At 53.0% G+C, this 19,579-nt stretch overlaps 1 protein-coding gene and 1 long non-coding RNA gene across 5 annotated transcripts in view; one reads left to right on the forward strand and one right to left on the reverse strand.

Annotated features, from left to right (window-relative positions):
* EPHB2 (EPH receptor B2) overlaps positions 1 to 7,942 on the forward strand; it is a 167,034-nt gene extending 159,092 nt beyond the window's left edge. For 2 of the 3 annotated variants that reach the window (XM_054691579.1, XM_037499934.2), the window contains exons 10-16: positions 82 to 204; positions 706 to 953; positions 2,323 to 2,538; positions 3,430 to 3,579; positions 4,628 to 4,821; positions 6,195 to 6,350; positions 6,866 to 7,145. In XM_054691579.1, coding sequence (XP_054547554.1) covers positions 82 to 204; positions 706 to 953; positions 2,323 to 2,538; positions 3,430 to 3,579; positions 4,628 to 4,821; positions 6,195 to 6,350; positions 6,866 to 6,974 — 1,196 coding nt within the window. In that variant the 3' untranslated portion in view covers positions 6,975 to 7,145. Of the gene's footprint in view, positions 1 to 81; positions 205 to 705; positions 954 to 2,322; positions 2,539 to 3,429; positions 3,580 to 4,627; positions 4,822 to 6,194; positions 6,351 to 6,865 lie in introns of all 3 variants that reach the window. The other variant, XM_037499933.2, reaches the window with a different exon arrangement.
* Positions 7,943 to 10,295: 2,353 nt separating this feature from the next.
* On the reverse strand, positions 10,296 to 13,060 carry LOC119236214 (uncharacterized). 2 transcript variants are annotated; one of them, XR_005123004.1, is made up of 3 exons: positions 12,995 to 13,060; positions 11,224 to 11,524; positions 10,296 to 11,122 (listed from the first exon to the last, which is right to left on the reverse strand). It is a non-coding gene; the product is annotated as an uncharacterized LOC119236214 (long non-coding RNA). The 2 variants fall into 2 exon arrangements; XR_008550387.1 differs by having other exon boundaries at positions 11,224 to 11,527.
* Positions 13,061 to 19,579: the final 6,519 nt, after the last annotated feature.

Here is a 19,579-nt window from a genome sequence, read left to right on the forward strand (position 1 = left end):
CCCGGAGAACCTGGCTCCTACCCTTCCGTCGGTCCACATCTTGAGTTTGTGCATGTGACTTAGCCTGGTCTTATCCCCCAGTGACCCCAGGCATGAAGATCTACATTGACCCTTTCACCTATGAAGACCCCAATGAGGCAGTGCGGGAGTTTGCCAAGGAAATTGACATCTCCTGTGTCAAAATTGAGCAGGTGATCGGAGCAGGTAGGTGGCCGATGCCCTCCAAGGTCCCATGGCCTCAGGCATGGTTGGGAGACACCCAACATGTAATCCTGGGGTGCATATGAGGCAGGGAAAACCACCTTATTGACAGATAAGGAAACTGAGGCATAGGGCTGGGAGGGAGCTTGCACATCAGACCAGAGATTGAGCGAGGTCTAGAATACAGTTCTCTGGACTCAGTCCAGTGCTTTGTCCTTCTTTGTCCTGTCATTCCTCCCAGGTCCCTCTCCCCACCTCCCTATGTTCCCTCTCATCCTTATTCCATGTCCAGCAGCAGCCTTGAAGAGTTTATTCCTAATCTTGAGGGTGGCTGGGACTCTTTTGGGTTCCCACATTTGCAAAGGTGTTCTGTGCCTAAGAGGAGGAACCCCTTAACCACTGAGGAGAAAAGCCTGTAGACCCGAGGAGCAGCTATCACAGGCATAGGGAAGTAGCATTTCTATCTGGTGTGACATCCTGTCTCCCTTGGTGTGTCTGTCCCAGGGGAGTTTGGTGAGGTGTGCAGTGGCCACCTGAAACTGCCAGGCAAGAGAGAGATCTTCGTGGCCATCAAGACCCTCAAGTCAGGCTACACTGAGAAGCAGCGCCGGGACTTCCTGAGCGAGGCCTCCATCATGGGCCAGTTTGACCACCCCAATGTCATCCACCTCGAGGGCGTTGTCACCAAGAGCACACCTGTGATGATCATCACTGAGTTCATGGAGAATGGCTCTCTGGACTCCTTCCTCCGGGTAGGCAAGCTAAGAGTCTAGGGGTGGCACTGGGAAAGGAGTGATGGCGTGAACTTTGTACAGTCAGAGCCCGAGGGGTCTTGAAAAAGACTTAGATCAGCAATGGTTTGCATGCTGCCATTTGCCATTCCCTTACCCATAGCAGACATCACTAATCAATCCCAGTATTCTCCCCCATTAAACCCAGAAAACATCAGAATCCTTCCCAATCCAAGAAAATACAACCAATCAATCAGAGATGGCATACCACCTGAACTCTGTTACCATCAGTGCTCTTTGCCAGCTTTCTCATTATGTACCAGAAAAAGTTAAGGCTCAAAGAGTTTGCCAGCGTCACTTAAAAGGTTGAGGTGAGCCAGGACTGGTACCAATCTCTTGACTCCTAGTGTAGAATTTTTGATCAGATTTTTATTTTCCTCAAAGTTTGTTTAGAGCATAAGACCAACAGAAAATTTCCTAGTCCCACCACCCCCAGGAGATGACAACTAGCCACATAAAGAGCACTGACTAACAGTGAGAAGCATGCCGTTGGACTGGTTGCCATTTAACAAATATTTATTAAGAACCTAGTGCATATCAGACACCTTACATGTACTTTCTTGTGGGTTTTTGATTTTTGGTTTGGGTTCTTTTGTGTTTTTTTTTTTAAATGAAATTTTTTAGTGCCTCCACCAAACCACTCATGTCCACACCCCGTCTGCCACCATGCCCCATCACCTCCACCCTTATCCCTAGTCCCTCTGGTGACCATTATCTTCTTTTTTTGCTGAGTTCAGTGCCTATTTCTTCTGTTGTTTGTGTATAGTAAGTTTGTTGTTGGTTTTTTTTTGGTATTTATATTCCATGGATGAGTGAAACCATCCAATATCTGTCTTTTACTTTTTTGCTGATTTCATTCAACATAATCATCTCAAGTTCCATCCATTTTGTGCCAGATTCCACCACTTCATCTTTCTTCACAGCTGTGTAATATTATTCCATTGAATATTTGCTCCATAGTTTCTCTATCCATTCATCTGTTGTAGGGCACTTGGGTTGGTTCCACAATTTGGGAATTGTAAATAGTGCTGCCGTACACAGAGGTGTAAACAGATCTTTTCATGTTAAATTTTTCATGTCATTTGGATAACTACCTAATAGTGGTATTGCTGGGTCAAATGGGATTTCCATTTTTATTTTCTTGAGACATCTCCATACCATTTTCCATAGCACCTTCTTTATCACCCTAAAATTGGCCTCTAAGGTCCTTGAACATCTAAGTTCTTCCCATGGGGGCCCAGGGCCAGGGTCCCACTCTGGCTTCCCCTTGCAGGGATGATCTGATTTCTGCCTTTTTGTTTACTCTGCATTTTCTCCATTTATCCCTAAGCAAAATGATGGGCAGTTCACTGTCATCCAGCTGGTGGGCATGCTACGGGGCATTGCAGCTGGCATGAAGTACCTGGCAGACATGAATTACGTCCACCGAGACCTGGCCGCCCGCAACATCCTGGTCAACAGCAACCTGGTCTGCAAGGTGTCTGACTTTGGGCTCTCACGCTTTCTGGAGGATGACACCTCAGACCCCACCTACACCAGCGCCCTGGTGAGATACAGCAGGGAACACTGAGTCACGGTGCCAGGAAAGAGGGCATAATCATCCCCCTCCCTGAATTACATTTTCACCCACACCTGCTCATGCCAAGCACTGTGCTGGGCCTGGAGACAGATATAAACCATGGTTTCTGCCCACTTGGTACATACAGGCTGGTAGGGGACACAAATATGCAGAGAAACAGGGAGTGACAGGCTAAAGGGGTGGGACACCAGCCTTGAAAGGCAGAAAAAGGTTTGCTGAAAACTGAATAGCCATAGAAGTTTGTCAGATGCAATGGTCTCAGGGGCCAGAGGCAACCAGAATGCAGGTGTCAGGGAAGGTGGCAGGCAACTGCTAGAGAGAGGCAGAAGGGCCAGATCTTAGAGACCCATGAATGCCAAAGCTCAGGACTCTGAGCCTGAGTGCCAAAGTCTCAGGACTTCACATCCTGTTAGGGTGTGAAAGAGTTTTAAACAGAAAGGAATAAGACATGAAATGTCTTATTTAGACATGAAATAGTTCCTGCCCTCAAAGAGCTCACACAGACCAGTAGAGGCAGGTAAGGAGGCAACTGAGTTGAGTATGCTCTGTAAGAAGTGCTTCTTTGATGGAGAGACATGGCACAGTTAGGGGACAGAGGAGAATGAGCAAATCTTTGGGACTTAGGGAGAACTTTAGAGAGACTTAAAGGATACGAAGGAGATGGCAAAGTGGGAAAAGGCTCCTCATGAAAAGGGAGCAGCATGTGCAAATGCCCGGAGGTCTGAAGCAGCACTGAGTTTGGGGCACAAGAAGGTGCTTCATGTGATTTGTACAGCACAGAGCACCAGGTGGGAGGTATTGAGGCAGGAGCCAGATGGGCCAGCCCCAGTCATCAGTCCTCCTCATTCTGTTCTCCAGGGTGGGAAGATCCCCATCCGCTGGACGGCCCCAGAAGCCATCCAGTACCGGAAGTTCACCTCAGCCAGCGATGTGTGGAGCTATGGCATTGTCATGTGGGAGGTGATGTCCTATGGGGAACGGCCCTACTGGGACATGACCAACCAGGACGTAAGTCTCCAAGGGGTGGGCAAAGCCTCTCTAGCTAACCATGTGGGAGGGGGCTAGTCCAGAATTCCTGGCCTTTTGCCAATCTCCCAGGGAACAAGAGCAAGGTCGCTGAGATCCTGAGCCAGAGCAGTACCCAGCCCAAAGTTGGTTGACTCAAACATCTACAGTCTCCAGGGAACAAGTGTAGGAAAGACCCACCCATCCATGAAGCAGCAAATCTTTAGAACTGTGGTCAATCCTCAATAACTCCATGTCTGCCCCTCAGTTGTTTACCACCTAAATGAGGGGAATTATTTTGGGGACCGATGTAGTTATCAGAAACTTTTATGATCAAGTGTTAAATTGGAGAAGGCAAGTGTCAAGCCCTGTAGGTGTTGAGGCAGGGGCAATGTGGACAGACCACAGTAGTGGGACTTGGAGATAAGAGGCCTCCTGGCAGAAAAACAGCCTGTGTAATGGCCCCAGGATGGGAAGTTGAGAGGTCATGTTGGGCAGCAGTGGAGAAGAAAGTTGGGCAGAAAGATTGATGAGGTTCAATAATGGGGTGTTTGCAAGTGAACCCAAGGAATTTTGATTTGCAGCAATGCCCAACAGGGAAGACTTGAAGAAACTTCTTGAGCAGGGAAGGTGACCCACAGTCATGTTGGGGATGATAGTCTGGCCCTGGTGGCAGGAATATTTAAGAGAGCTGTTTGAGCTCCTCTCCTTGACTGAGGAGTCAGGTGGGGCTGGTCGGATGACACCAGCCAGGCTCAGGGTCATGCAACAGGGCCTGACAGGAGATAACCATGTCAGGGTGCTGGATCTCCCCAGATTGGGAGAAAGGGGTGGTGGTGGCAGGCACCCAGCTGCCAAAACAGCCTCAGGCCATACATGGTGGAAAGACAGGGGAAGCCCTTCCCTGTGGCTGCCTCCAGGAGGCAGAGGCAGTTGCCATGGCAACCAAGTAAGGCTATCCTGCCACGCACTGGGGCAAGAAGGGCCAGGCCAGGGGCCAGATGCTTGTACACCACCACCCAACTCCACCCGGCCCCTGTGTTGACCCCAGGTAATCAACGCCATAGAGCAGGACTATCGACTGCCGCCTCCCATGGACTGCCCGAGCGCCCTGCACCAGCTCATGCTGGACTGCTGGCAGAAGGACCGCAACCACCGGCCCAAGTTCGGTCAGATCGTCAACACACTCGACAAGATGATCCGAAACCCCAACAGCCTCAAAGCCATGGCGCCTCTCTCCTCGGGGTATGGTCCTGCCTGAACCTGCCCCCTCCTCTCAGCCCCACCATTCCTGCCATGGCTCCGCCCCTTCCGCCCTTCCCCTCTGCCCCTGCTGGAGGCAGATGCTGTGCACTGCAGCTCCTGGCCAGGAAGGATAGTCTACTGTTTGTCTTGGGGTGCAGGCTGAACAGGACTATTCAGAGGAGGAAAAGGAAGCGCACCTCGGTGGTAGCGGAAGCACCTTTTAAAGCACAGAGAACAAGAGTTAAGAAAAATCACCAGGATCTTGGTGAATCAGTTTATTCATCGCTAAGTTTCCTCCACTCAAACCTCTTAATTACATTTACATCCTCCTCAACACAGCTACACACATACACGCAAAAGCACTGCGCACTTACATGAACAAAGACACAAATGCTTGTGCTCACACACCCACACCCACAATCTCACACACATGGATAAACACCCATTTTTAGGCTATCACACCTACATGCATCCATAGGCACCTGAGCACATGCACACACACACTCAGATGTACCGCTCCCATATGCGCCCACATCTGGGTCATGTCCCCATATCGCAGACTGGCTCAGCTGAACAAGCACTGGCGCCAGTGACCCTGGTGCTCCCCTCCTGCCAGTGACCAAGGGCACTCCATCAGGTCTCAGGCCCCCGCCTCATGTCAGTGGCTGTCATGGCCCCCCTGCTGCCCTGCACATGCTTCCTCTTCCAGACAGTCCATCATTCAGGCTTTCTGAAGGGCGTCCAGCTGGGTGTCCTCAGGCCCAGGGCTAGATGTGTCCAAAGACTCTTTGAACCCAGGTCCTTCACCTGCCAGGTTCTCACTGTTAAGAGATCTTCATGTTCGCTCTAGCAGCTGCTCCTCACCATGGCCTCTCTCAGTCACTCCTGTCACGCCAGATAAAGTCATTGAGTTTTTAGTCACACGAGGATCAGTTCACTCCTTGCAACCATAAAGTCATCCCCTTCAGTGTCACCAGCTTTGTCCTGACTTTGGAGGTGCATTTCACAGGATCAGCACAGCCAGAGTGGAGAATGGCACAGGGGAGGAAAAAGTGTACAATCAGCATGTGTGGTCCAGCTGAAATCCCTCCTCCTGCAAATACACACCACTGGTGTCCAGCCTCTCAGCAGTCCCTCCCCAGACTTTGCAGGGAGCCGCAGCTTTGAGTCCTGCACACACACTCTCACATCCTCACCCATCATGTGCACTTCTCCATGGGTTCAAACTGGTGTCCGAGATCTCAGAAACGCCCATGAGCACACTCAAACCTGTGTTCGAGCAGCCGGGTCCACACCAGCAGGTGCACACACAGCCCCAGGTGTGCCGACGCCCATGCTTGCCCTCACCATCTTTGTTGCTCGCCCCACCCCAGAATCAACCTGCCACTGCTGGACCGCACGATCCCCGACTATACCAGCTTTAACACAGTGGACGAGTGGCTGGAGGCCATCAAGATGGGACAGTACAAGGAGAGCTTCGCCAACGCTGGCTTCACCTCCTTCGATGTCGTGTCGCAGATGATGATGGAGTAAGTGCCCAGCACCTCCCCCCACCTTTGACACCCCCCCCCAACTCATCCCACAAGCAGGAGGCTCTGGATGGTGTGGGATTAATGTCCCAGCGGGGATGTGGGGGACCAAGGGGTGTCGTAGCCAACTTTGGAGTCCCATTCAGGTTGACACCCAGGCCTGCCTGTCACCCACAGGCTATGCAACCTTGGGCCAGTCTCAGAAATGCACTCAACCCCGCATTTTCTTTAACATCAAAGGAGATAGAAAGTGAGTGGGCACTTAGCAGATGCAGGCTCCCTTCCCTTTCCCTGGCAGACCAGTACACCAGGCCCCCTGACTCCCAGTCAAGTGCTCCTCCCCCATCTCAGCATCACTGACTCCAGCTCAGGACACCCACCCGCTCTGCCCCATCCCTGCCCCTCCCCTGCTCTCTTTGGCAGGAAACCCCTGGAGAAGCCCAGGTAGCTGTCTACCTGGCCCGAAGCCCCCTCCACCCCCATGGCCCCCTAACACACGTGCTTCTCTCCCAAAGGGACATTCTCCGGGTTGGGGTCACATTGGCTGGCCACCAGAAAAAAATCCTGAACAGTATCCAGGTGATGCGGGCACAGATGAACCAGATCCAGTCTGTGGAGGTTTGACCTTCACCTGCCTCGGCTCACCTCCTCCTCCAGGCCCACCCCCTCCGCCCCACGCACCCGCCCCCAGGTTCTCCGTCCACCGCAGGGTCGGCCGCCTGCCAGGAGGCCGCGGGCAGCAGGAAGAACCACGCCGCGCTCTAGTCGGGAGATGTTACCAAGAACACGTGCAACGCAGATCACAGAAAAAAGGGAAAGGGAACAAAAGAAATCAGATCCTGGGAGGGGGCGGGACCCACAGGACTACTTTTCAAAGAGGATTCTCATAAGGAAAGCGGTCGTTGTTCCTGGGGAAAGAAGGGCTTGGGAGATCCACTGCGCTGTCCAAGGGGACACCCACTGCAGCTTTTCTCCAGCTTCCTCTGGGACGGTGACCTGGCCAGAGCCAAGAAACACTTTCAGGAAAACAAACGTCAAGGGGAAATACACCCTTTTTATCTGTCCTGGCACCGCTCTTCCAGGCCTCGCTTCACGGCCACGTGCCAGGCCAACGGGCGACGGACGGACCCACGGACGGACACGTGGGCGGCCACCCAAGCGCCGCTCTGGGAGGATGCGTTCCTGGTGCCGCAGGGCAAACAGAAGAATTTTTCTATCTTTGGAGAATATTTTGGACACTTCGATGAAAGAGACTTGTTTCTCCTGTCAGCTCAGGGGGCTGAAAGGGAGCTTTGGGCCTCTTGGGTCAGGGAGGCCGAGGGACACCACAAGGTCAGCCTGGCCAGGGCTGGCCGCCCCCGGGTCTGCAGCTCCGTGTCCGGATCGCACGTGGGCCCACTCCCACCAGCCCCCACCCAGAGGATTGATCCGCGGTCACTGCCACCAGCTTCGACTGCCATTGATCCTGCATCTGGGTGTGTTTACAGCGATTCGTGGATTCGGGAGTATTTTGGTCAGGGGTGGATTCGGTTTGGGGGGTTTGTTGTTTGTTGTTTTTTTAAGACAATGAAGTGACAATTTGACATTTCCTACCTTTTGAGGACTTGATCCTTCTCCAGGAAGAAGGTGCTTTCTGCTTACCGACTTAGGCAATACACCAAGGGCGAGATTTTATATGCACATTTCTGGATTTTTTTATATGTTTTCCTTGACACCCTTCCCTCCCGCCTCCCACTGCGTAGAGTGCCCACCTGCTGCCAGGCCTCACCAAAGCCAGCTGCCAGGGGCCATCTGGGCCATTCAAAGACTGGGTGAGATCTGGGCGGAGGGTGAGGGGCGGGTGGAGGAGCACCCACCCAGGACTGTTGGTGAAGGCAACAGATTGAGAAGGAGGTGGCCTCAGAGCTGCAGAGCCACTGAGCTTGGCCACTTCTCCACTCTCCTTCTGCCCTGGTATATTCCAGAACTTTCCCGGCAAATAGGCCCCTCCGAGATTCCTGAGTGCCCTCAGATGACCAGAACCCAGTTTTGCCTCAGCCAGCACCCCGCTGGGGCAGAGGCCAGGACCCAGATCATTCACTGTGATACCCAAGCCCACCAGAGCACCACCCTCAGAGACACAGGCAAGCGCCTCCCCTTTCCTGGGGAGAAAGCGTTTGGTTTCCTTCCCACCTCGTTGCTTCCACCAGACCTTGGCCCAGGTGTGAAGATCCTGACCATGAGGGAACCTCCAGCCAGGAGGTCTGGCCACAGACCCCTTCGTGTGAGCAGATGCAGGCACCTGAGTGGAACAACGCTAGTGCACTGAATGGAAATAAATGTGTTAGTTATAAAACCACCCCTGTTCTCTGGAAGTTCCACAGGCGACCCTGACACCTGAGGCATGTCAAGTGGCCATTGATGCTCTTCTAAGCAACCCTTCCTTCCTCAGGTTTCTAGAAGGCCAGGGTTGAGAAAACACACAGAGGACACAAAGGTCCTCGTGGTCTTTCTGCCTCTGACTTATCAAAAGCACAGGCAACGGAAGAAGTGAGTTGGAAGTGTCTTGGAGAGTGACGTTCAATGCCTGCAAATCGGGGGGAGCTGGGGCAGGTCGCGTCGGGAGCAGGGAGTCGGTAGGGGTGCCCTCCACTCTCCTGGCCCAAGGCAGAGGTCCAGGAAATAGGTGGGCTGTGACCATAGGAGCATGAGGGTCCTGGTGCATTTATGGACCCCCAGGCAGAGCCACCAGTGTGCTCACCTTCTGCTGGTCGACTAGCCTTTGTGCAAATGGGCTCCTACTCATGTACAATCGGGATTCTTTGTGAGGGAGGAGGCAGAGAAATGGACGTGCTGCAAATATAAGTAGCTGCAGAGGGGGAGGTGGGGATGTATCCTCTTGGGACCTTCCCTTGTCTGTGGGAAACTGACCAGAAGGAATGATTCAGGCTGCCACTGGGCAGCTGAAGGCCCCTCAGTCGGAGGAGGGTCCAGCATGGACCAGCCTGTCGTCTGTCACTCACCTTTTCTTCAGAGCCTGAGAGGCAAAGGCAAGGAAGGGATTAGAGGGGAGCATGGGCCCAAGGAGGTGGGGGGGGACAACAAAGTGAGCCACAGGGAAGGCCTGGGCGGGTTTCCCATGAACTGGCCAGCATGGCCTAGCCAGCCATCCTTTGTGCCCCAAAGATGCCCAGCACGGGTGGCAGCTGTCCCCGCACACAGGTCACCTTCTGGAGGGAGCTGCCCTGATGCTTTTTAGATTAACTCTGTCTCCCCAGTGTGTACCCCAAGGCTCCAGGGCCCTGCAGGGGGCTGGCACATGGTGCTTCCTGTCAGATGGTTTCCTGTCCTAAGCCACAAGGCTGGTGTCTGCTAGCCAGCACGTCTGCCCAGCCACCCTCCAGGGTGCGAGTCCTCAGGGATCCTGGGCCCCCACATGCCAGCTTAGTATAAAGGTGCCACCCACACCCTCCGTGTCTCCACTTCAGGGTAACAGACAGCCGTCACTGTGACCCTCCCGGGGTACGGGCAGATGCCCACCGCGCCTCACTGCCGGGCAGCTCCCCACCACCTCATGCTTGCTTCTCGGCGGGAAGTGGCGGTCATACTGCCAAGCGCCTTCCACGGACGCTGCCCACTCGCCCAGGCACACGGCTCTGAGCCACCCGCTGCCTGGTTACTAATCCTTTCCTGGCTCAACCTCCCCAAGTGCCAGCCCCCACCTGCCCAGCAGTGTTAGAGGCGTTTCCGGCTGCTCTGCACAGTTGGTACTTGAGGAAAGAAAGCTGCCTTGTCCACATGGGCCAGGGCACCATGGAAATGAGGAGCAGCTGCTGGGAGAGTGTGTGACAGGCAGATGAGCTCAGGCCAGGCTGGGTAACAGAGCCGCGCCATTGCTCTGACCCTCCTGCCCCAGAAACCCCCCAGATGGGTCATTGTTCCTGATCAGCAGGCCTCTTCCTGGGGGTTGATATTCAAAATATTTATCAACTGGTCAGACCAATGAGAATCAAGGGTGGCTTTAGTGTTAGACCTAACGGCCTCCGAGCAGGGGGTGGCAGGCCAGTCAGAGACACTCGGGCAGGCCAGTGGCCATTTACTAACCAGCAGTGCCTCCTGCTCACCTGGCATCAGCAGGATCTCCCATCACTCCTGTCTGGCCCCACCCTGCCACCTCTTAGGGGGCTCTCTGCTGTGCCCTTGCACAGCCACTAGCCTCGCACCCCTCTCAGATCAGGAGCTCCTCGCTAGAAGGCTGGGAGTTCCTGCCTGTGCCCAGTTCTTCCTCATCCCTGGCTGAAGCACCACCGCCCACCCTATCACCAGGCCCTCAGCCCATCCTGACTCTCCACTGGGCCCCAGTAGTTCCAAGGTGGCAAAAAGGCCGGAAGACTCTTGCCAGGGAGAATCGAGTAAATGCCTCAGAGGACAGGGCTGGATGTGCCGGATGCTAGGGGAAAGTCCACTGGAGCCGCAGCCTTGCCAGGGCCACTGCTTGAAACACAAATCTGGGCCATAGGATCGGACTGGGCAAGTCAAGCCTGCAAAACACTACAGTCCTGTGAGCAGAAATTGTTTTGTCCCATATGTCAAGGCAAACCCGCTCAGAGAGGTGAAGACGCTTGCTCAGGATCACACAGGCAGGAAGGGGCAGAGCAGGTCTGTGGTTTATCTGCTTCCAGTGCCCATTCAATGAGAAGACATGATGCCCTCAGTGTCTGATGCTGGCCGCTAAGAGAGGGAAGGTTGGAATGAGCTGAGGTTGTCAGGGAGGGCTTCACGGAGGAGGCAGTCTTGAAAATGATAGAAGTTGAGAGAAAGGTCAATCCAGGTGAGAGGTACGGTGTTACCAAAGATGCAGAGACCAGAACGGTGCAGCAGTGAGGGGTCTTACCTGGGTGAGCCAGAGGAAAGGTGGGAGGTGGGGGCTGGCTGAAGGGGAGGTGGAGGCAGTGGACATGATGCACTGTCCAGCCACAGCAGGTTCTTGAGCAGAAGAGGGGCAGCATGAGCACTGGGCTCCAGCAGGAGGAGATGGTTCAGCCATCACATGGGAACAGGAGGCCTGATAGCTCCCTGGTCCCCTGGGAGGAGAGCCCCCTGGAGAAGCCTCATTTATTCCAGAGCATCCACGCCCTGCTGCTCCGTTTTCCATCCTCACTCACTGATGCAGATAATCCAAAGAGGCATTTCAGCTGCTTGGAACAGCAGGGGTGGACTTTGTGCTACCTGACTCTTAATTCAGCTGCATTTGACTGATGCCCCTCCCATTTCTTCCAGGCCTCTCGGGGCTGCCAGGGCCTAGATGACCAGAACTGAATAGATGTGGGTGGTGGTGCGGGCAGGCAGAACCCCTGCTGGTGTGAGCAGGAGCTGGGGGCTGACTGGGGGGTTGGGGGGGTTGCAAAACTGCTCAGGAAGCCCCTCTGCCCCTGGAGAGGTCAGCCAGACATGCTGGCAGGAGCCTGGGGTCCCACCCTTCTCAATTGTGTGTTACGCTGGAGAAACCCAGAGTAAAGTTGGGAAGCCACCCGACATGTGCATCCCACTCGCCAGCCTTGGCCCAACCTCCCATGAAATGGCTTCTAAAACTGAGAATGGAGAAGGGCCTCAAAGTTGGCCAGTTTGCCCTTCAGGGAAACCACAGTCAGTGTCGGACCCAGGAATTGACTTGGCCTTTGTTTTGTGTGGTGGAAAGGCTTAGGGGCGCCCACTGGCGGCCTATCTGGAGGTGGTGAGGGTGGGGGTTTTGACCCACAGGGGCTGCACGAATTGCTGAACACTTACATCCACCAGGCTCCGTGTGTGGGAAGCTGATGGGTGTTACCACCCCCACTCCACAGCGAGGAGCGAATCCCCAGAGGATTCCCACCCGCCGTCTGCCTTGGTGGTCCACCTTCCCACCTCAGAGTTGCTGAAAGCTGTGCCAGTCCACCTCTATCAGGATCTCTTGTTCAATGTTCTGGATCTGGGCTCCACCCCAACCCCCTGAATCAGAATCCCCAAAGCCAGGCCCAGGATTCTCGGTTTTTAACAAGCTCCTCCAGGAGATGCCCTCAGACACTGAAATCCTCCCGCATCCCCCGTGACATACTGCCCTGTTGTCTGCTGAGAGAGGCCTGGCGTAGACAGGGATTAGGAAAAAGCAGGACATCGCCAGATAAGATGCCCAAACTCAGACGTGGATTAGGACCCATGAAGTAGGAGGGCAGGGCTGACCCTCAGGAATGTGGTCAGACTGAGCTAAGCTTTCAGGAAAATTAGAAAGACACCCACACCCAGAGTCTGTCTGAGTTTAGCTTCACAGAAGACTGCCTCAGGAAAGCTGATTATCTCCAGAAGCAACAGGAGCTTAATACATCAGAGCCCACCCAGGGCACCCTATGGGAGACTCCACAGACCCCAAGCCTCACATCCAGGTCTGTTCATACAACGCTTGGCCAGGTGGGCCAGGAAAGGAGGGGGTGCAGTTAATGTTTCTAGCTGGACCTGGAGCTTCATATGCCCCCCATGCCCCATGCCACCCCCAAACCTTGCCACAGGGTTTTCCCTGAGGAGGAAGCAGGAATGACAGTGCTTAGCTCTCTCTGGGTCTTACAGCCCCTGCTAGCGGAGGGGCTCTAAGCACTGGCAGGGAAGGGGGCATCCGAGCCAGGACCACATACCTGCTAGAGGCCCTGCTGAACTAGAGTCCAGAAGTCTAACATTCCAGGGGTGAAAGATTCTAAAACCCCATAATTCTAAGATTCCAATGGAAGGATTCCATGTCTCTAAGATTCTGTCACCATATGATTCTCTGCTGCTTGAGATTTCAAGTCCAGTTGTTCATTGATGGTCCCCAAACCTGAGGCCCATACAACAAAAAAGCACAAAGAGAAGAAAGAGTTGCACAGGGAAACGGTTAACACAGACCCTCACAACAACTCCAACTTTTGAACTTGAGACAGAAGGGCCTGGGCAAAGACCAAGGCGCCTCTTGAGTGTGCTGCTGAACTTCTTCCTCTAGTAGCGTGACAGAACTACCCACACACCTGGCCCTCCCGGTGGCCAGGGGTCTAGCTGGCCCAGACTGAAGCTGAACAAAGCCCCATGCCGGCCACAGGGCCCACTGGCTCCTGGGCTACACAGTTCAGCGCAGGAGCCAGGTAGCGGCCTCCTTGGCTGAGTATGAGACGTGACTCCAGAGTGGGAACCCCCAGACTAGAAGAGGTAGGGTCAAGAGTGCTGAGCTGGCATACCACCCTCCTGTTCAGAGCCAGAGATTTAACCCTGGGCAACCGGGGGGTCTTGCTGCCAACCCCAGAGCCAGGTGTCTTCCCTCTGGCACTCGGGATGCAACTTCCTTGGCCACACATCCCAAGGGTCCCCTCACCCAATCCCATGGGAGCCACTGCCTACGGGATCTGGGTGGCCAGCCCAGGATGACTTCGAGAGCGTCATCTGCCTGGAAGGGGACTCCAGAGGGCAGGGGACATGAAGTCAAGCATCTGATGCTGGCCTAGGGTGAGCCTGTCAGGGACACTCCCTGACAACCAGCTTCTTTGGGCTCCAAAGAAGAGCAATTACTGGTTGGTCATGCCCAGCCCAAAATCTTAATCATAGCTGCTATTTCTTGAGTGCCAACAATGTGCCAGGCGCCGTGCTTACCTTTTTATACACAGTGTCTAGCTTAATCCCCACACGGCTCTGAGACAGGTGCAGTTATTACTCCCCCTCCACAGACTAGGAAACTCAGAGGCGTGTCGGGCGGCTTTCCCAGGTCACACGGTCAGTCACTGGTCTCGGACCCCAGCCTCGGCCCTTGGTCACTGCTATGCTGCTACCAGTGGTCCCCCTCAGCCCCTCTCCACTGTCAGATGCCTTGCCAGTCAAACCCCAGATTCCCCAGCAGGACTCTGCTTGGGGCACTCAGACACCCTCCGTGCCTGGGCCTCCCGGAGCAGCAGCTCAAGCCCTGGGGGGTGGGAGTGAGCACCTAGACTCCCCCCTGAGATGTCCACTCCTGCCGGGGCCAGGCAGGTGCAAGCTCTCAACTGGTGGGGTCGCACAGAACCTCATTTCCTCCAGTTATAAACATGGGTTTTCCTGACAATGTTGGGGGGTTGGAGAGCGATGTGGCTGGAGTTCTGATGCTGTGGGTCAGACCTGGCTTGTCCAGCCGTCCGCTGCTGTGACCAAGGAAATCTCACCAGCTGTGTCCATGAGCAATCCTGACCCCATTACTCCAATGCCTTTGTAGGAGTATTTTTAGCAGAACCTTTTTTTTTCCAAAATAAATGTGAATTGTAAAAATCATCACTTGGACTCACAGTATTTTTTTTCCCCACTAAGTTTCCCCAGGAAACAAATAGAGACCCCCAGCAGTCTTCAGCAGAGTTCTGAAGCACGAATAGGAGTTCTCCAGAGCCAGAGTTCTCCAGTCCCAGAATACTGGGATTGGGGTTGGAACCCCAGGGTGCTGAACTCCAGGGATGACTCCTAAGTCGAGGAACACCCATTCCTGTTGAGCCGTGCTGCCAGGCCAGAGTCCCAGTCTCTGCCTCTTGTTATCAGGGTATGTGGACCACTCAGTGCACCCACACTGGGCACTCGGGGGTGAGAGGTGAGGCTGGCACCAGGAATGCTGCAGTGAAGGGGACCCATGCCTGCACCGGTGCCATCCTCCACCCCCAAGACCAGCAGGGACTCAGGTCATTACAACTCAGGGCAGCAGGTGCAGTGATCACAGTGTTTCCTGCTTCTGGGAAGGGGGCAATTCACCCTGGAGGGGAGCCCCCAAGGATCCTGACTGAGGCTCTAAAGCATGACTGGGGGCTTTTCCAGGAAGTTCAATGTACCTGTAGAGGGAGCAGCAGATCCAAAGTCAACATTGATATAGCCTGAATTCCTGTGTAAGCAAGCACATCTAGAGACCTGGACACACAACAGAAGACACGCCTGCAAACGCACCTATGGACAAGCACACAGGAATGCATCCACAATTGTAACACTCATGTGTGCACACAGAAGTGCAGGCTCAGAACAAGATGTGTCTCTCTTGCTAATCAATAGGCCCCCGGGGGTGTGGTGCCAGCACATACTGGGCTTTAGAAAGTGGTTTTGAATGCATTGAAACCCCCGTGCTGCTTCACAGACCTCCCACAAGGACACTCAGCATGTGTGCATGGACTCTCATCCAGCCAGTTAAGCGCACAGACCATGGGTTCAGGCAGGTGACAGTTCCAATCCCACCTCTGCCACTAGTGCTGTGTGATGCTGGGAAATCACTTCACCTCTCTGAACATCAATGTCCTCAACTAGAAAATGGAGGTTCGGTCATTATTTACCAAACAATGGGTGATGGCCCACATGTGCGGTCAGCTCCCCAGGTGCTGGGGATAGAGCAATGAACAAAGCAGACAAAAACACTGTCCACTGGAGCGCATGGTCTTTGTGAAGGCAGGCAGACATTTGAACACAAATAATAGGCCAGGTGGGGATGAAACCATGAAAAAAAAAAATTGAGAAAGGGCATGGGGGTGGGGGTTCTCAAACTATTCTGCAATTATTCTAAGATCCCAGCGGTTAAAAGATGAAGAACATCCAGATTCATCGATGGTGATAGAATTCATAAGAGCAGTTACTTCTATGAAGCGGAGAAGGAAACTTGTCAAGGGCTGGATGTTTCACTTCTTGAGCCAGGTGATGGTTACACAGGTAAGTAAAGCAAGGGTAAAGGTTAGTATACTTTACACACATACTGTGTCTGTGGCACCCCTCGATTGACCAAAACAGGGTGGTCTGGAAAGTTCTATCACTGAGAAGACGGCATTTGAGTAAAACCTGAGGTTGGGGGAGCAACGGTGGGGTCCCTAGAGAAAGAACATTTCAGGGAGTGGGGACAGCAGGAGCAGCCCTGCAGCTGACTGTGTGAGAGATGCTACAGGGACGGAGAGCAGAGTGAGCAAAGATTCCCTCCATGGAACCACGCTGCCCCCTGGGGGCTGGGGCTGGTAATTGGCCAGAGCTGAGCCCCAGAGAGGAAGCTTGGTTTCCTGGGTGCTGGTGGATCAGAGTGAGCTTGTGACTCCCTGTCCCCAGCTCCCACCCCAGCTGACCCACATGGTGCCTTGGTGTGGATTAGACAAAGGTGTCCACTCTGGGGGCAGAGGAAGGGGATACAGATTTACACCTGGAACATAATAAGTGGCACGTGGGCTGGTAATTGGCGCCTACCAGTTACTTGGGCCTCGGGGTGCTGTTCTGGAAGCCGTCCACCCTGTCCCCTCTCTGGTCAAGGGATAGTGCCCTTTTCCCCGCTCCAAAAATACTTATCCCCCTCCCCACCCACCACAGGTTCTCCGTGAGTTTAAGCTTTGACTGCAAGAGCAGACTGCTGGCCTTTAAATCAGCTTCTGTTTTTCACCCGGCAAAATTCCCAGAGAGAAGAAAAAATACTAAATCCCAGGATTCCTTTTAAACAGAGGAGAGAAAAAGAGGATGAAAACCAAAGCAATTTAATATTTGATGTTCCCCTGCCCACTCTCATCTCCGTAAGAACAAACAGGATCATCAAGGCTCACTGGGGTTTACAGCAGCATTTTTAAACCATGGTGCTTGAGTTTCCACCCAGGGCTTCATGACCCTTGATTCCAGCAGCTGGGTATCCCTTCGGGTAACAAAGACTCCAAAACTTAGTTGCTTAAAACAACTACTATTCAATTAGTAACTATGAATGTACTGATGGTTCTCTTGTTTGCCATATTATTACTATTATCCCTAATGACATTCATTTGTGGGTCAGGAAGGCAAGCAGGGTTTGCCTGGGCAATTCTGTGATTCCACATGGCATCAAAGGAAGTCATGGAGGGGTATTTAGCAGGCAGACAGGATTTCCAGTGTGGAAATCCAAAACAGTTGCATTCACAACATGTCTGGAGCATGGACAGGGGTGTCTGGGAGGCTAGGTTCATCTGAACTATGCACCCTAAGTGCCTGCACCTATCCCCTCCATTGCACGGGGTCTCAGAGGAGTCAGACTATTTTACAAAGCAGCCCAGGCTCTGCCAGAGAGTGGTCCAAGAGAGGAGGTGAAGGCTGCCAGCCCGGGCCCAGAAACTGGCATCTTCTCACTATCACAGTCTATTGGTCAAACAGGCCCAGTGCCAACCCAGATTCAAGGAGAGAAGATGCAGATCTCACCTCTCAATAAAAGGAATAGCAAGGACCTTGTGCTCATCTCTTAGTTAGCACACCACCATTTCTTCATTAATGAGAAAGAAGTCAAAATGGTAGAACTCCCAACTTGATCTATAGATTCAAAGCAATCCCTAACAAAATCCCAGCAAGTTATTGTGTGAATATTGACAAGTTGATTCTATAGTTTATATGAAGAGGCAAATCACCCAGAATAGACAATCCAATAATGAAAGAGAAGAACAAAGTTGAAAGAGGGACACTAGCAGACTTCGAAACTTAACATAAAGCTACAGTAATCAAGACACAGTATGGGACTGGCAAAAGAATAGACAAACAGATCAATGGCACAGACTACTTCCCAGAAATAGACCCATAAAAATATAATCAAATGATCTTTGACAAAGGAGCAAAGGAACAGTAATGGAGAAAAGATAGTCTTTTCAACAAAGGATATGGAAACTAACAGACATCCGCATGAGAAAAAAAAGAATGCATCTAGAGACAGACCTCGCCACTTTCAGAAAAGTTAACTCATAAAGGACCATAGACATAAATAGAAAATGCAAAACAATACAACTCCTACAATATAGGAGAAAATCTAGATGACCTTGGGTATGGCAATGACATTTTTTATTATTTTTTTGTGCAGAATTGGGGTGTAGGGGGCCTCCCCGGTGGCACAGCGGTTGAGCGCTGGGTTGCAAAGCTGCCCACAGCCTCTGCAGTGCCGGTTCGATCCCCGGCTGCTCCCCGGCCACCGAGGAGGGTCCCACATGGCACGCAGACCTCTCCTGCCGCCCGCTGCTCCCCTCAGCAGTGTGCTTCGGTCCTTCTGCCTGCTCTGCTCCCTGCTCTGGCTCTGGTGAATTCTCTCACCCTCCCGCGCTTCTGACTGTACCCTGTGCTTGTATAAATAAATAAATAAATAAATAAATCTTTAAAAAAAAAAAAAAAAAAAAAAAAAAAGAATTGGGGTGTAGGCCAGCGGTATGGAGGATGAGAGGACTCACCAGAGACAGAGCTAGGAGCAGAGCAGGCAGATTTACTGAAATACATTGCTGAGGGGAGCAGCAGGAGAGACAGGAGAGGTCTCTGGCCATATGTGGGATAGCTCCCTGGTGGGGGATCAAACTCAGGCATAGAGGTGATAGCACTGAGATTTAACCCCTAGGTGTAGGGTAAGGAAAAATGTCAGGCTTTTCTGCCCTCCCGCCATCAGGACAGATGATGGATCCTTGCAGTCCTGAATGCATGCCTGATGGCGGGCACCTGCAATAGGGTGTGGACATAGGTAGATGGGATTCACCTGGGCTGAGACTGGGCTTTTAAGGTCGGCGTCACAGGGACGCCAGCAGAAGCCAAAAGAGAAGCCGAGAAGAGCAGAAGAAGCCGAGAGAGAAGCAGAGAACGCCGGAGAGCCCAGATAGAGTGAAGACCTGCTGGGGGCTGAGAGGCCTGCCAGCCTCCCGGCCCCCCAGCACCCCTGCCTGCCATATGCCTGGTGAACCCCAATAAAGACCTGCAAAAACCACTGAGGACCCTGACTTCTCCTTTACCCGGTCTGCTGGATCCTAGAAAACCTGCTCAGTGGTCATTCCTGCCTCTACACTAGGCTACCAGGGAGCCCCCAATGATGACCTTTTAGATACAACACCAGAAGCATGATTCACGAAAGAAATAAATGACAAGCTAGACTTCCTTAATATTTAAAATGTCTCCTCTGCAAAAGACAATGTCAAAAAAATGAGAAGGTGGGCCTCCCCGGTGGCGCAGCGGTTGAGCGCTGGGTTGCAAAGCTGCCCGCGGCCTCTGCGGCGCCAGTTCGATCCCCGGCTGCTCCCCGGCCACCGGAGGAGGGTCCCGCATGGCGCAGCAGACCTCTCCTGCCGCCCGCTGCTCCCCTCAGCAGTGTACTTCGGTCCTTCTGCCTGCTCTGCTCCCCGCTCTGGCTCTGGTGAATTCTCTCACCCTCCTGTGCTTCTGACTGTACCCAGTGCATGTATAAACAAAACAAACAAACAAATAAATAAATAAATAAAACATGCCTCTATAAAAAAAAAAAAAAAAAAATG

The sequence above is a fragment of the Talpa occidentalis genome, unplaced genomic scaffold (assembly GCF_014898055.3).
Source record: "Talpa occidentalis isolate TD23 unplaced genomic scaffold, MPIMG_talOcc4v2.1 talOcc4.9, whole genome shotgun sequence".
NCBI lineage: Eukaryota > Metazoa > Chordata > Mammalia > Eulipotyphla > Talpidae > Talpa > Talpa occidentalis.